This window comes from Macaca fascicularis, chromosome 2 (assembly GCF_037993035.2).
Source record: "Macaca fascicularis isolate 582-1 chromosome 2, T2T-MFA8v1.1".
Lineage (NCBI taxonomy): Eukaryota > Metazoa > Chordata > Mammalia > Primates > Cercopithecidae > Macaca > Macaca fascicularis.
In genome coordinates, this window is record NC_088376.1 from 154,324,791 (window position 1) to 154,337,939 (window position 13,149).

General features: G+C 45.6%; 1 protein-coding gene across 4 annotated transcripts in view; it reads left to right on the top strand.

The window, feature by feature from the left end:
- RAB43 (RAB43, member RAS oncogene family) overlaps positions 1-13,149 on the top strand; it is a 40,442-nt gene that overhangs the window by 5,322 nt on the left and 21,971 nt on the right. Inside the window, exon 1 of one of the 4 annotated variants that reach the window (XM_065539059.2) lies at positions 5,428-5,996. The exons of the other annotated variants lie outside the window; for them this stretch is intronic. Coding sequence (XP_065395131.1) covers positions 5,910-5,996 — 87 coding nt within the window. The 5' untranslated portion in view covers positions 5,428-5,909. Of the gene's footprint in view, positions 1-5,427; positions 5,997-13,149 lie in introns of those variants that run through there. 4 annotated transcript variants of the gene reach the window in all.

Here is a 13,149-nt window from a genome sequence, read left to right on the forward strand (position 1 = left end):
AGCTGCTCCTGGCACTTCAAAAAGAGGGGGCAGGGCGGGATAAGGGGAAATGGTTTCTGGTTAAAGTTTGCATTCTCAGTCCTTCCAATCAAGAGTCTAGTTCTGCTCATCTTTTTTTTTTTTTTTTCCTATTTGGATAAAGTCTGTTTGACTTTTTCAGTTTTCATTAGAAATAGCAAAAGGACTGTTAGATAAGAAAGAAGTTCTAGGTCATGCTGATTTTCTGAAGAAATCTGTTCTTGATACCGGGGACAACCATCCTAATTGCAAAATAAACCTTGCCTCTTGAGGTTTCTTAGAATCCTGAGGCAGCGTGTCTGGTGGAGAGATAGTGGAAAGCGGGCCAGCTTTAGAATTGCACAGCAGCAGGTTAAATCTTATCCTCAATGGATACGTTCCAAGACCCCCAGTGGGTGCCTGAAACCTCAGATGGTACTGAACACTATGTAGACTATGTTTTGTCTTATACATACACCCCTGTGATAAAGTTTAATTTATGAATTAGCACAGTAAGGGATTAACAACAATAATTAATAACAAAATAGAACAGTTATAACAATATGCCAGCATTGCTACTCCTGCGCTTTGAGGCCATTATTAAATAAAATAAGGATTCTTTGAACACAAGCACTGTGATACAGTACATGCTGGACAAAGGACATCCCAGGTGGGATGGAGCAGGGTGGTGTGAGATTTCATCATGCTACTCAGAATGACGTGCAATTGAAACTTAAGCATTCTTTCTAGAATCTACCGTTTAATATTTTTATTTGTCTTTTTGAGACAGAATCTCGCTCTGTCATCCAGGCGGGAGTAGAGTGGTGTGATCTCGGCTCACTGGAACCTCCACCTCCCAGGTTCAAGCGATTCTCCTGCCTCAGCCTCCCAAGTAGCTGGGATTACAGGCACCCACTACCACACCCGGCTAATTTTTGTATTTTTTGGTAGAGATGGGGTTTCACCATGTTGGCCAGGCTGGTCTCAAAACTCCTGACCTCAAGTGATCCACCCACCTAGGTCTCCTAAAGTGATGTGATTACAGGCGTGAGCCACTGGGCCTGGCCTACTTAATATTTTTATTTTTTGCCGGGCGCGGTGGCTCACGCCTGTAATCCCAGCGCTTTGGGAGGCTGAGGCGGGCGGATCACAAGGTCAGGAGATCGAGACCACGGTGAAACCCCGTCTCTACTAAAAATACAAAAAATTAGCCGGGCGCGGTTGTGGGCGCCTGTAGTCCCAGCTACTCGGGAGGCTGAGGCAGGAGAATGGCGTGAACCCGGGAGGCGGAGCTTGCAGTGAGCCGAGATCGCGCCACTGCACTCCAGCCTGGGCGACAGAGCGAGACTCCGTCTCAAAAAAAAAAAAAAAAAATTTTTATTTTTTTTTTTTTTTTTATTTTTTGAGACAGGGTTTCACTCTTGTTGCCGAGGCTGGAGTGCAATGGCATGACCTCGACTCGCTGCAACCTCCGTCTCCTGGGCTCAAGTGATTCTCCTGCCTCAGCCTCCTTAGTAGCTGGGATTAAAGGCATGAACCACTATGCCTGGCTAATTTTGTGTTTTGTATTTTTTTTTTTTTTTAAGTAGGGACAGTCTTTCACCATGTTGGCCAGGCTGGTCTCGAACTCCCGACCTCAGGTGTTCTACCTGCTTCGGCCTCCCGAAGTGCTGGGATTATAAGCATGAGCCACCACGCCCTGGCCCTACTTAATATATTTAGAGCAAGGTTGATGGCAGGTAGCTGAAACCTTGGAAAGTGAAACCATGGATGAGCGGGGGATACTGTACCACAGGCATGTGACTTCACCTCTTCAAATCTGTCTTCACCTGCAGAACCCCTGCCCTTAAGGACCTGACCCGTAGTGGATCATTCACAGATGGGAACTGATGTTGGTGTGTAACCACCTGAGGAGAGAGAGTGGATTGGGGGAGGGGGGTCAGGAAGCTTGGTTTCTCAGCCTAGTTGCCCGGCTGACCGTAAGCAAGTCACTTCATTGACCTGTTGTCCTGTCAGTAAAGTGAAGACGATAATACTTGTCTTATTGGCCCATGTGGGATTTCTATAAAGGGAAGAGACTGACCCCTGTGGCTATGCTAGTACTGGAAATAGAGCTATACAGTGACCCCAAACTGATCAGAGATTGCGGGAAGCAGAGGCACACAAGGCCTTTACCACCTTTTGTCTCCATGCGGTGACTCAGGATGTCCACATGTCTGCTTTCCTTGCTTTCCTCTCATTGGTTGTTTAGCCCTTGTAGGTTTCTTTTTTTTTTTTTTTTTTTTTGAGATGGAGTCTCAGGCTGGAGTGCAGTGGCGGGATCTCAGCTCACTGCAAGCTCCGCCTCCTGGGTTTATGCCATTCTCCTGCCTCAGCCTCCCAAGTAGCTGGGACTACAGGCGCCCGCCACCTCGCCCGGCTAGTTTTTTGTAATTTTTAGTAGAGACAGGGTTTCACCGGGTTAGCCAAGATGGTCTCGATCTCCTGACCTCGTGATCCGCCCGTCTCAGCCTCCCAAAGTGCTGAGATTACAGGCTTGAGCCACTGCGCCCAGCCCCCTTGTAGGTTTCTTTACCTTGCACTGGCTTTTGTGTAGTGCTGAGGCTGTGATTGGCCTTTGCTGAGGCCTCATGCTAGGTGGTTTTCCTGGGTGCTTTGGGTATGAGGAATTCTCAGAGTTCAGTAATAAGAGGAGCAACTCTCCCTCAAATGTGCATGTGTTTTATCAGTTTCCACTGCTTTTCTCATGAGTTGTTGCATTTGATCCTCATAGCCACCCTGTGGGAGACTATCCCCATCTTACAGAAGAGGAAATGAAAGCCCATTTGTGGTAAAGTGCGAACCAGAGCCGAGCTTTTCAGCTCCTAGTCTGGTACTTTTCTCCTCATTGCAGTGTTGTGCCCTCTCCTACTACCGCAAACACAAACAAATCCACAAATGAAAAAGGTTGGGACTGATTTAAAATCTAGGCCATCCTATATTGCTTGCATTTTACACATTGATTAGCAGTATCATGTCAACATTTTAATGCCCGGTACTTATTAAATAAATGCTTATTAATTCAGATGAACTGTGAGTAGTGTTTGGAGTGGCCAGTGTGAATGACAGAAAAATTCCACTTTCTAGACTGGCCTGCGAAGTGCTGTTTTATTGTTGATGTGGCAGCAGAAGCCAACCAAATGCTGTTACATATCGAATCTTTCTTTTTTTTTCTTTCGAGACAGAGTCTTGCTCTGTCACCAGGCCAGAGTGCAGTGGCACAAGGTGCGATCCTGGCTCACTGCAACCTCTACCTCCCTGATTCAAGCAGTTCTCCTGCCTCAGCCTTCCAAGTAGCTGGGACTACAGGCACACACCACCACGCCCAGCTGATTTTTGTATTTTTAGTAGAGGCAGGGTGTCACCATGTTGGCCAGGATGGTCTGGATCCCTTGACCTCATGATCCGCCTGCCTTGGCCTCCCAAAGTGCTGGGATTACAGGCATGGGCCACTGTGCCCAGCCACATGTCGGGTTTTTCTAACCTGCTTTGGGTTCGTGTGTAAGGACTGTTTGCCATTCATAGCTCCTATCTAGATACCATTAAAATCAGCTCTCCTCTACTTGCACCAGTTTGCCTTCCAAATCTCCCTTTTCTGGATTGGAAAAAGGCAAACTTAATCCCAAAAACTGTGTGTGAGCATCACTTGTTAGGGGTTTTCACCTGTACTCGTGAATGACCACTCTGACATCCCAAAAACAGTGTGGCTGGAGAGTAATGTGACTGGCGTTTAAAAATAACCTAGGGCCGGATGTAGTGGCTCATGGCTGTAATCCCAGTGCTTTGGGAGGCCGAGGCAGGTAGATCATGAGGTCAAGAGTTCAAGACCAGCCTGGCCAACATGGTGAAACCCCGCCTCTACTAAGAATACAAAAATTAGACAGGCGTGGTGGTGTGTGCCTGTAATCCCAGCTACTCGGGAGGCTGAGGCAGGAGAATCGCTTGAACCCGGGAGGGGGAGGTTGCAGTGAGCTGAGATCGTGCCACTGCACTCCAGCCTGGGCAACAGAGCAAGACTCCATCTCAAAAAAATAAAATAAAAATAATAAAAATTAAAATAACCTAAAACTCAAACGTGTATATGGGTGTTATCCCTTTCAGAGTCATCTCTTTGGGTAATTGTATATGCTTTTCCCAAAGGTTTCATCTGCTGTAACCCGCACCTGCTTTGGTGGGTGTTCCAGGGTGGGTTTGATGCATAAAACAGTCAAAAGAAGCCTGGACAACATAGGGAGACCTCATCTCTACAAAAAAATTAAAAATTAGCCAGGTGTGGTGATGCATGTCTATAGTCCCAGCTACTGAGGAGGCTGAGGCAGGAGAATTGCTTAAGTCCCAGAGGTCAAGGCTGCAGGTAACTATGACCATACCACTGCACTCCAGCCTGGGTGACAGAGTGAGACCCTGTCTCAAAAAAAAAAAAAAAAAAACAACAACAACAAAAACCAGCCTGCCTACCATAATGTTAGCAGTTCTTCTGTCCAAAATGAGGTCTGGCTATAAAATAATTCTGGTTCATGTTAGGCAATTCCTGTATGCGCTGGGCAGTGGCAGCTGTTGGAGTAAGTGTACTGCCTTCTGAGGTGACGTCTCTTAAAGGGGACAAGATGCATTTTGGTTTGAGAGACCTAAAAGCCTGGCCTTCGGCTAACAGCACGAGGGCTGGGAGTCATTTCTCCTCCTTGCTGCATCAGTTTCCTCACTGTTGCGTGACGAAGTGGGACTGGGTGATCTCAGAAGCCTCTCTAGGTTCTGTTATTCTTTGAAAAAAGGCCCTTGTCGGCCGGGCGCGGTGGCTCAAGCCTGTAATCTCAGCACTTTGGGAGGCCGAGACGGGCGGATCACGAGGCCAGGAGATCGAGACCATCCTGGCTAACACAGTGAAACCCCGTCTCTACTAAAAAAATACAAAAAACTAGCCAGGCGAGGTGGCGGGCGCCTGTAGTCCCAGCTACTCGGGAGGCTGAGGCAGGAGAATGACGTAAACCCAGGAGGCGGAGCTTGCAGTGAGCTGAGATCCGGCCACTGTACTCCAGCCCGGGCGACTGAGTGAGACTCCGTCTCAAAAAAAAAAAAGAAAAAAGGCCCTTGTCATTTCAAGCCAGATAACCTCCATGGCCACCATTTTTATGGCTATGGAGTATAAAAATTGGGTGTTTTTAAAATCAAAAAATGCTGTTTACAATTTCTAATTAAAAACTTTGATTTTGGGTTTTTTTTTTTTTATTCTTTTTTGTTTGGAAACAGGGTCTCAGGTCTCACTCTGGTTGCCCAGGCTGGAGTGCACTGGCACGATCTCAGCTCACCGCAGCCTCTGCCTCTTGGGTTCAGGTGATTCTCCCACCTCAGCCTCCTGAGTAGCTGGAACTACAGGGCATACGCCACCACGCCTGGCTAATTTTTTGTATTTTTAGTAGAGATGGGGTTTCGCACTGTTGCCCAGGCTGATCTCAAACTCCTGGACTCACACAATCCACCTGCCTTAGCCTCCCAAAGTGCTAGGATTACAGACGTTAGCCACCGCGCCTGGCCTTATTCTTGGCTTTTAACTGTGTGGGTCCATAAATAGTGGGTGATTTCGTGACCAAAAAAATGGATCTTAGTGTCAGAATAAACTTCAGTTTGCTAGTTAGGAATTGTTAATATCTGTTATGTTTATATTATTTTTTTCAATGCTCCCAATAAGAATTGGACTCTCATGTTTACATAGAACAGAATCAATTTTATGAAATACATGAAAATTCTATGAAATATGTAGAAAAATCTCTTAGAAAAAAATCGTTTTTATCATTGAAATCTCAAGGCCAATACTTCAGTGTAAACTCTGACCCTCCAGTTTTGTTTGGGTTTCTTCCCCAGAATAAGCCCTCAACATGTGTTGGCTGCATGAGTGGGAGAGTGAGGAGCAGGATCAACATCTGATGGATGGGTGCCGCTGGATCCCACGGCTGGCAGCACAGGTCTCTCTCCATTTTTTTTGTTTTTGTTTTTGTTTGTTTGTTTGTTTTTTGTGTTTTTTTTTTTTTTTGAGATGGAGTCTCTGTCACCCAGGTGGAGTGCAGTGGTGCCATCTCAGCTCATTGCAACTTCGGCCTCCTAGGTTCAAGCGATTCTCCTCCCTCAGCCTCCTGAGTAGCTGGGACCACAGGTGCACACCACTACACCTGGCTAATTTTTATATTTTTAGTAGAGATGAGGTTTTGCCATGTTGGCCAAGCTGGTCTCAAACTCCTGACCTTACGTGATCTGCCCACCTCGGCCTCAGGCATGAGCCATTGCGCCCAGCCATGGACTCTTGAAGCTCTACTAGAAGCTCTACTAGAAGAGTCCAGGAAAGGGCTGGAGGACACCCTCCACGTTTTAACAGAACATATGGAAGGAGAAATGCATGTGAAGTGAAAAAAGGAGACCTCCTAGGAATTTGCGGAGTCCCCTGCCCTTGGGAAGGCACATGGTAATGGCTGGAAGGTGAGGTGTGTCCAGATAGGCTTGGGGCCAGTTTGCTGTACATTTGTGGTACAAGTGCATATGTCTACAGATTGATATTTTGCTTTCCCTGAATTATCTTACCTGACTGTCCTGTCTAACGTAGCACTCTCCCAAGTTCCTTAAAAAGAAAAAAAAAAAAAACTTTGTTGAGATATAATCCACATACGATAAAAATTCCCCCTTAAAGTGTGCGATTCAGTGTTTTGTTTGTCTGTTTGTTTGTTTTTTAATATACTCAGAGAGTTGTGCAGTCATCACCACAGTTGATTTTAGGATATTTTCATCACCCCAAAAGAAACCTCATCCCCATAAGCAGCCACTCTCACTTCTTGATCCCCAACAGCCCCTGGCAACCACTTAGCTACTTTCTCTCACTGTAGGTTTGCCTATTCTAGATGTTATACATAAGTGGGACTGTGCAGAATGTTTTCTTTTTTTTTTTTTTTTTGTGTGTGTGTTTTTTTTTGACACGGCGTCTCACTCTGTTGCCCAGGCTGGAGTGCAGTGGCATGATCTCTGCTCACTGCAAGCTCCGCCTCTCGGGTTCATGCCATTCTCCTGCCTCAGCCTCCTTAGTAGCTGGGACTACAGGCGCCCACCCCATGCCCAGCTAATTTTTTGTATTTTTAGTAGAGACAGAGTTTCACTGTGTTAGCCAGGATTGTCCGATCTCCTGACCTGTGATCCACCACGTTGGCCTCCCAAAGTGCTAGGATTTCAGGCCTGAACCACACCTAGCTGCAGAATGTTTTCAACATTATGCCCTTACTTGCCTTGTTTTGTTTTTTACTTTGCATTGCCCCAGTCATACTTCACTTGTTTGTTACTGTTTGCTTCCTTCCACCCTCAGGCACTCAGCGCTTCTGGGCATGGACTTTGTCTTAGGTAACAAAGCACTTGGAACAGTGTACTTTATCTTTTGGTTTGTTGAATGAATAAAGGAAGGCAGGAAGGAAGCACACCCTTTCTCCGTTTATCTAGCTACCTCTTGGCTTGCTTTTGTTGAATTGATCAGTTGTCTTCCATGTTACTTTCTAGTAAGTTGGAAATATAGTGCTGTTTCTATCCATTTTATTAAGTTTTAAATTCATGTTTAAATTTAACTACCAGGATTTGGTTTTTTTCACCTAAAGAAGACAAGAACCACCATAATCCCAACACTTTGGGAGGCAGAGGTGGGCAGATTGCTACAGCCCAGGAGTTTGAGATTAGCCTGGACAACATAGGGAGACCCCATCTCTACAAAGAATAAAAAAAAATTAACCAGGTATGGTGTTGTGTGTCTGTAGTCCCAGCTACTCAGGAGACTGAGGTGGGAGGATCACTTGAGCCCAGGAGGTCGAGGCTGCAGTGAGCCAGGATCACACCATTGCACTCCATCCTAAGTGACAGAGTGAGACTCTGTCTCACAAAAACAAACAAACAAACAAAAAAAACAAAACCAAGCACACTTTTACTTTCTCCTCATTGCCCATTCCAAATTTTTTTTTACATTATGTACCAACAGTTAGACTTAAATCTAACTTTTATTATTATTATTATTATTATTATTATAGACGGAATCTCGCACTGTCACCTGGGCTGGAGTGCAGTGGTGCGATCTCGGCTCACTGCAACCTCTGCCTCCCAGATTCGAGCCCTTTTCCTTGCCTCGGTCTCCCAAGGAGCTGGGATTACAGGCGCCTGCCACCACACCTGGCTAATTTTTTTGTATTTTTAGTAGAGACGGGGTTTCACTGTGTTGGCCAGGCTGCTCTTGAACTCCTGACCTCGTGATCCACATGCCTCGACCTTCCAAAGTGCTAGGATTACGGGCTTGAGCCACCCTGCCCGGCCTAAGTTTTATTATTTTTAAACGTACTATTCTTTATTTCTTTGATTCATTTTAGTTTTGTCTGAATTTTTTCTCAAATGATTCTTTTTTTTTTTTTTGAGACGGAGTCTCCCTCTTGTCACCCAGGCTGGAGTGCGGTGGCGTGATCTCGGCTCACTGCAAGCTCCGCCTCCTGGGTTCACGCCATTCTCCTGCCTCAGCCTCCTGAGTAGCTGGGGCTACAGGCACCCGCCACCACGCCCAGCTAATTTATTTTGTATTTTTATTAGAGACAGGGTTTCACCATGTTAACCAGTTGGTCTCCATCTCCTGACCTTGTGATCCACCCGCCTCGGCCTCCCATAGTGCTAGGATAATAGGCATGAGCCACCGTGCCCAGCCTCTCAAATGATTCTTACAGAAAAAGTCTGTAGTTGATAAACTTTCAGTAATCACATAACCAAAATTATTTTTCCCTCACTTAAATGTTAGCTTGGCTAGATATAGAAATCTAAGTACAAAATAATCTTCCCGAGAACTTAAGATACTGAACTACAGTTGTGTGTTGCTTAAAGATGGGGATAGGTTCTGAGAACTGTGTCGTTAGGCAAGTCCATCATGTGCCCATTGTAGAGTGTCCTTACACACCTTAGATGGCATAGCCTCCACACACCTAGGCTATATGGTGTGGCCTGTTGCTCCTAAGCTACAAACCTGTACTGAACACCGTAGACCGTTACAACGCCTTAGCAGGTGTTTGTGGATCTAAAGTAAACATAGCTAAACATAGAAAAGAGGCAGTAAAAAGACAGTATAAAATATAAAAATCGGAATATTTGTATAGGACACTAACCATGAATGGAGCATGCAGGACTGGAAGCTGCTCTGGGTGAGTGAATGAATGAAGGTGAGTGACTGTGAAGGCCTAGGGCATGACTGCTCTACCGTAGACTTCATACACACTGGACACTTAGCCTACACTAAGTTTGCTTAAGTTTTCTTTCTTCAATAATAAATTAACCTTAGCTTACGGTAGCTTTGTTTTGCTTTATAAACTTTTTTTTCTTTTTTCTTTCTTTTTTGTATTTTTATTTTTGAGATGGAGTCTTGCTCTTGTTGCCCAGGCTGGAGTGCAATGGTGCAATCTCGGCTCACCGCAACCTCCGCCTCCTGGGTTCAAAGAATTCTCCTGCCTGAGCCTCCCAAGTAGCTGGGATTACAGGGAGTCGCCATCACTCTCGGCTAATTTTTGTATTTTTAGTAGAAACGGGGTTTCACCATATCAGCCGGGCTGGTCTTGAACTCGTGACCTCAGGCAATCTGCCTGCCTCAGCCTCCCAAAGTACTAACATTACAAGTGTGAGCCCTTGCACCCAGCCCTTTTTTCTTTTTCTTTTTCTTTTTTTTTTTTTTTTGAGACGGAGTCTCACTGTGTTGCCCAGGCTGGAGTGCGGTGGCGTGATCTCGGCTCACTGCAAGCTCCGCCTCCCGGCTCCGCCTCCCGGGTTCACAGGATTCTCCTGTGTCAGCCTCCCCAGTAGCTGGGACTACAGGCGCCCGCCACCACGTCTGGCTAATTTTTTGTATTTTTAGTAGAGACGGGGGGGTTTCACTGTGTTAGCCAGGATGGTCTCAATCTCGTGACCTCATGATCCACCCGCCTCGGTGTCCCAAAGTGCTAGGATTACAGGCGTGAGCCACTGCGCCTGGCCCCTTTTTTCTTTATAAACTGTTAAATCAGGGATGTCCAATCTTTTGGTTTCCCTGGGCTACATCAGAAGAAGAGTTGTCTTGGGCCACGCATAAAATACACTAACGATAGCTGATGAGCTTAAAAAAAAAAATCTCACAATGTTTTAAGAAAGTTTATGAATTTGTGTTTTGCTGCATTCAAAGCCATCCTGGGCCACATGTGGCCTGTGGGCCATGGGTTGGACAAGCTTGTGTTAAACTAGTTTTTAGGCCGGGCGCGGTGGCTCAAGCCTGTAATCCCAGCACTTTGGGAGGCCGAGACGGGCGGATCACAAGGTCAGGAGATCAAGACCATCCTGGCTAACACGGTGAAACCCTGTCTCTACTAAAAAATACAAAAAACTAGCCAGGCGAGGTGGCGGGCGCCTGTAGTCCCAGCTACTCGGGAGGCTGAGGCAGGAGAATGGCGGGAACCCGGGAGGCGGAGCTTGCAGTGAGCTGAGATCCGGCCACAGCACTCCAGCCTGGGCAATAGAGCGAGACTCCGTCTCAAAAATAAATAAATAAATAAATAAATAAACTGGTTTTTAATTTTTTTCACAGTCAGCAATGTTTTTAACTTTTGACTCTTTTGTAATAACACTTGATTAAAACACAAACATGTTGTACAGCCGTTATAAAAATGTGTTTTTTTACATTCTATAAGTTTTTTTCTATTTTAAAAATGTTTACTTAGTTTACTTTTTTATTAAAAACTAAGACACACATACATTAGCCTAGGCCTACACAGGGTCAGGATGCTCAATATCACTGTTTTCGTCCTCCACATTGTGTCCCACTGAAAGGTCTACAGGGGCAGTCACGTGCATGGAGCTGTGGCCTCCTGTGATGACAGTACCCTTATCTGGATGCTGCCTGAGGCTCTTGTTGAGGAGGAGGCTTATTTCTTTTTTTTTTTTTTTTTGAGACGGAGTCTTGGTCCGTTGCCCAGGCTGGAATGCAGTGGTGCGATCTTGGCTCACCGCAAGCTCCGCCTCCCGGGTTCACGCCATTCTCCTGCCTCAGCCTCCCGAGTAGCTGGGACTACAGGTGCCCGCCACCACGACCGGCTAATTTTTTGTATTTTTAGTAGAGACGGGGTTTCACCATGTTAGCCAGGATGGTCTTGATCTCCTGACCTTGTGATCCGCCTGCCTCAGCCTCCCAAAGTGCTGGGATTACAGGCGTGAGCCACCACACCCAGCCTGGGAGGAGGCTTGTTTCTACCAGCATCACCAAAAGTACGTGAGTAATATGTTGGGAGCCACCAACACATTATCAGCCTAATGCTGCAGCTGATATGAAGTCTGATAGTAGTTGAATTATTGTTTGCTTGTTGTTAACTCATATTTTACTTTTGGAAATATATAGGCTTTTAAAAAAATTACTTCTGGTGTTTTGAAGTCTTACCACAGCCTGTTTACATGTGGGATTTTTTTCATTCATCCTGCTCTGAACTTGGTAGGTATAGCCAATGTGAAAATTACTGTGTTTCTAGCCCTCTTGAGAATTTTCTTTTATTTCTTTGATTAACTCCTTCTTGTCATCTCTCTATTCTCTTTTCTGGAGGTTGTACAGGACAGGAGCTAAAATTTAAGGTCTGTCTGCCAGGTCTCTTGTCTTTTCTTTTTTTTTTTTTTTTTTTTTTTTAAGATGGAACCTCGCTCTGTCACCCAGACTGGAGTGCAGTGGCACTATCTTGGCTCACCGCAACTTCCGCCTCCCAGGTTCAAGCGATTCTCCTGCCACAGCCTTTCAAGATAGCTGGGATTACAGGTGCACGCCACCACATCTGGCTAATTTTTGTATTTTTAGTAAAGGTTGTGTTTTGCTATGTTGGTCAGGCTGCTCTCGAACTCCTGAAGTCAGGTGACCCGCCCACCTCGGCCTCCGAAAGTATTGGGATCATAGGTGTGAGCCACCATACCCGGCCATAATACACATTTTTTAAAAAAATTTTAAAGTAAGTTGTAAACATCATACTTCATACCTGAATACGTTAACATGCAACTGTTTTTTTTTTTTTTTTTTTTTTAGATGGAGTTTTGCTCTTGTTGACCAGGCTGGAGTACAATGGCACGATCTTGGCTCACTGCAACCTCCACCTCCCGGGTTCAAGCAGTTCTCCTGCCTTAGCCTCCCAAGTAGCTGGGATTACAGGCATGTGCCACCACGCCCAGCTAATTTTGTATTTTTAGTAGAGACAGGATTTCTCCATGTTGGTCAGGCTGGTCTCGAAACTCCCGACCTCAAGTGATCTGCCTACCTTGGCCTCCCAAAGTGTTGGAATTACAGGCGTGAGCCACCGCGCCCGACTACATGCAACTTTTTAATTTTTAATTTTTATTTTATTTTGTGGTTTTGGTTTTTTTTTTTTTTTTTTTTTGAGACGGAGTAGCGGTCTGTCGCCCAGGCTGGAGTGCAGTGGCACGATCTCGGCTCACTGCAAGCTCCGCTTCCTGGGTTCACACCATTCTCCTACCTCAGCCTCCCAAGTAGCTGGGACTACAGGCACCCACCACCACACCCAGCACATTTTTTGTATTTTTAGTAAAGATGGGGTTTCACCATGTTAGCCAGGATGGTCTCAATCTCCTGACCTCGTGATCCACCCGCCTCGGCCTCCCAAAGTGCTGGGATTACAGGCATGAGCCGCCATACCCAGCCAAATGACATTGATTTTTAAAAATTAATTTATAGATGAGTATATGCCATGATTTTTTGTTGTTGTTGTTAGAGTCACCTTCTAGTTTTTTCTCATAGTTTCCTTATGTTGTTTTTTCACTTGTTTCTTTATTCCTTATATTTCCTGTAAGCTGGAAGTGTGAGGACTCGATGAGCCTCAAGTTAAACCCTTCTGGCAAGAATGTATCCTAGGGGATGTTGTAGGCTTCATCCTGCAGCACGGGAGGCAGCCCCTGGTGCCAGGTTCCCCACTAGTAATGGGGCCTGTTCGATCACCTGGTTAGGGTGGTGTTTACCAGCTTTCTCCATTTCTGTTGATTTCTAAAGATTTCTCTGTTCTTTTGACTTGTGTTTCTTGATCGCTTAAGAGCTACGGCCTTCCATCTGGAGCACCA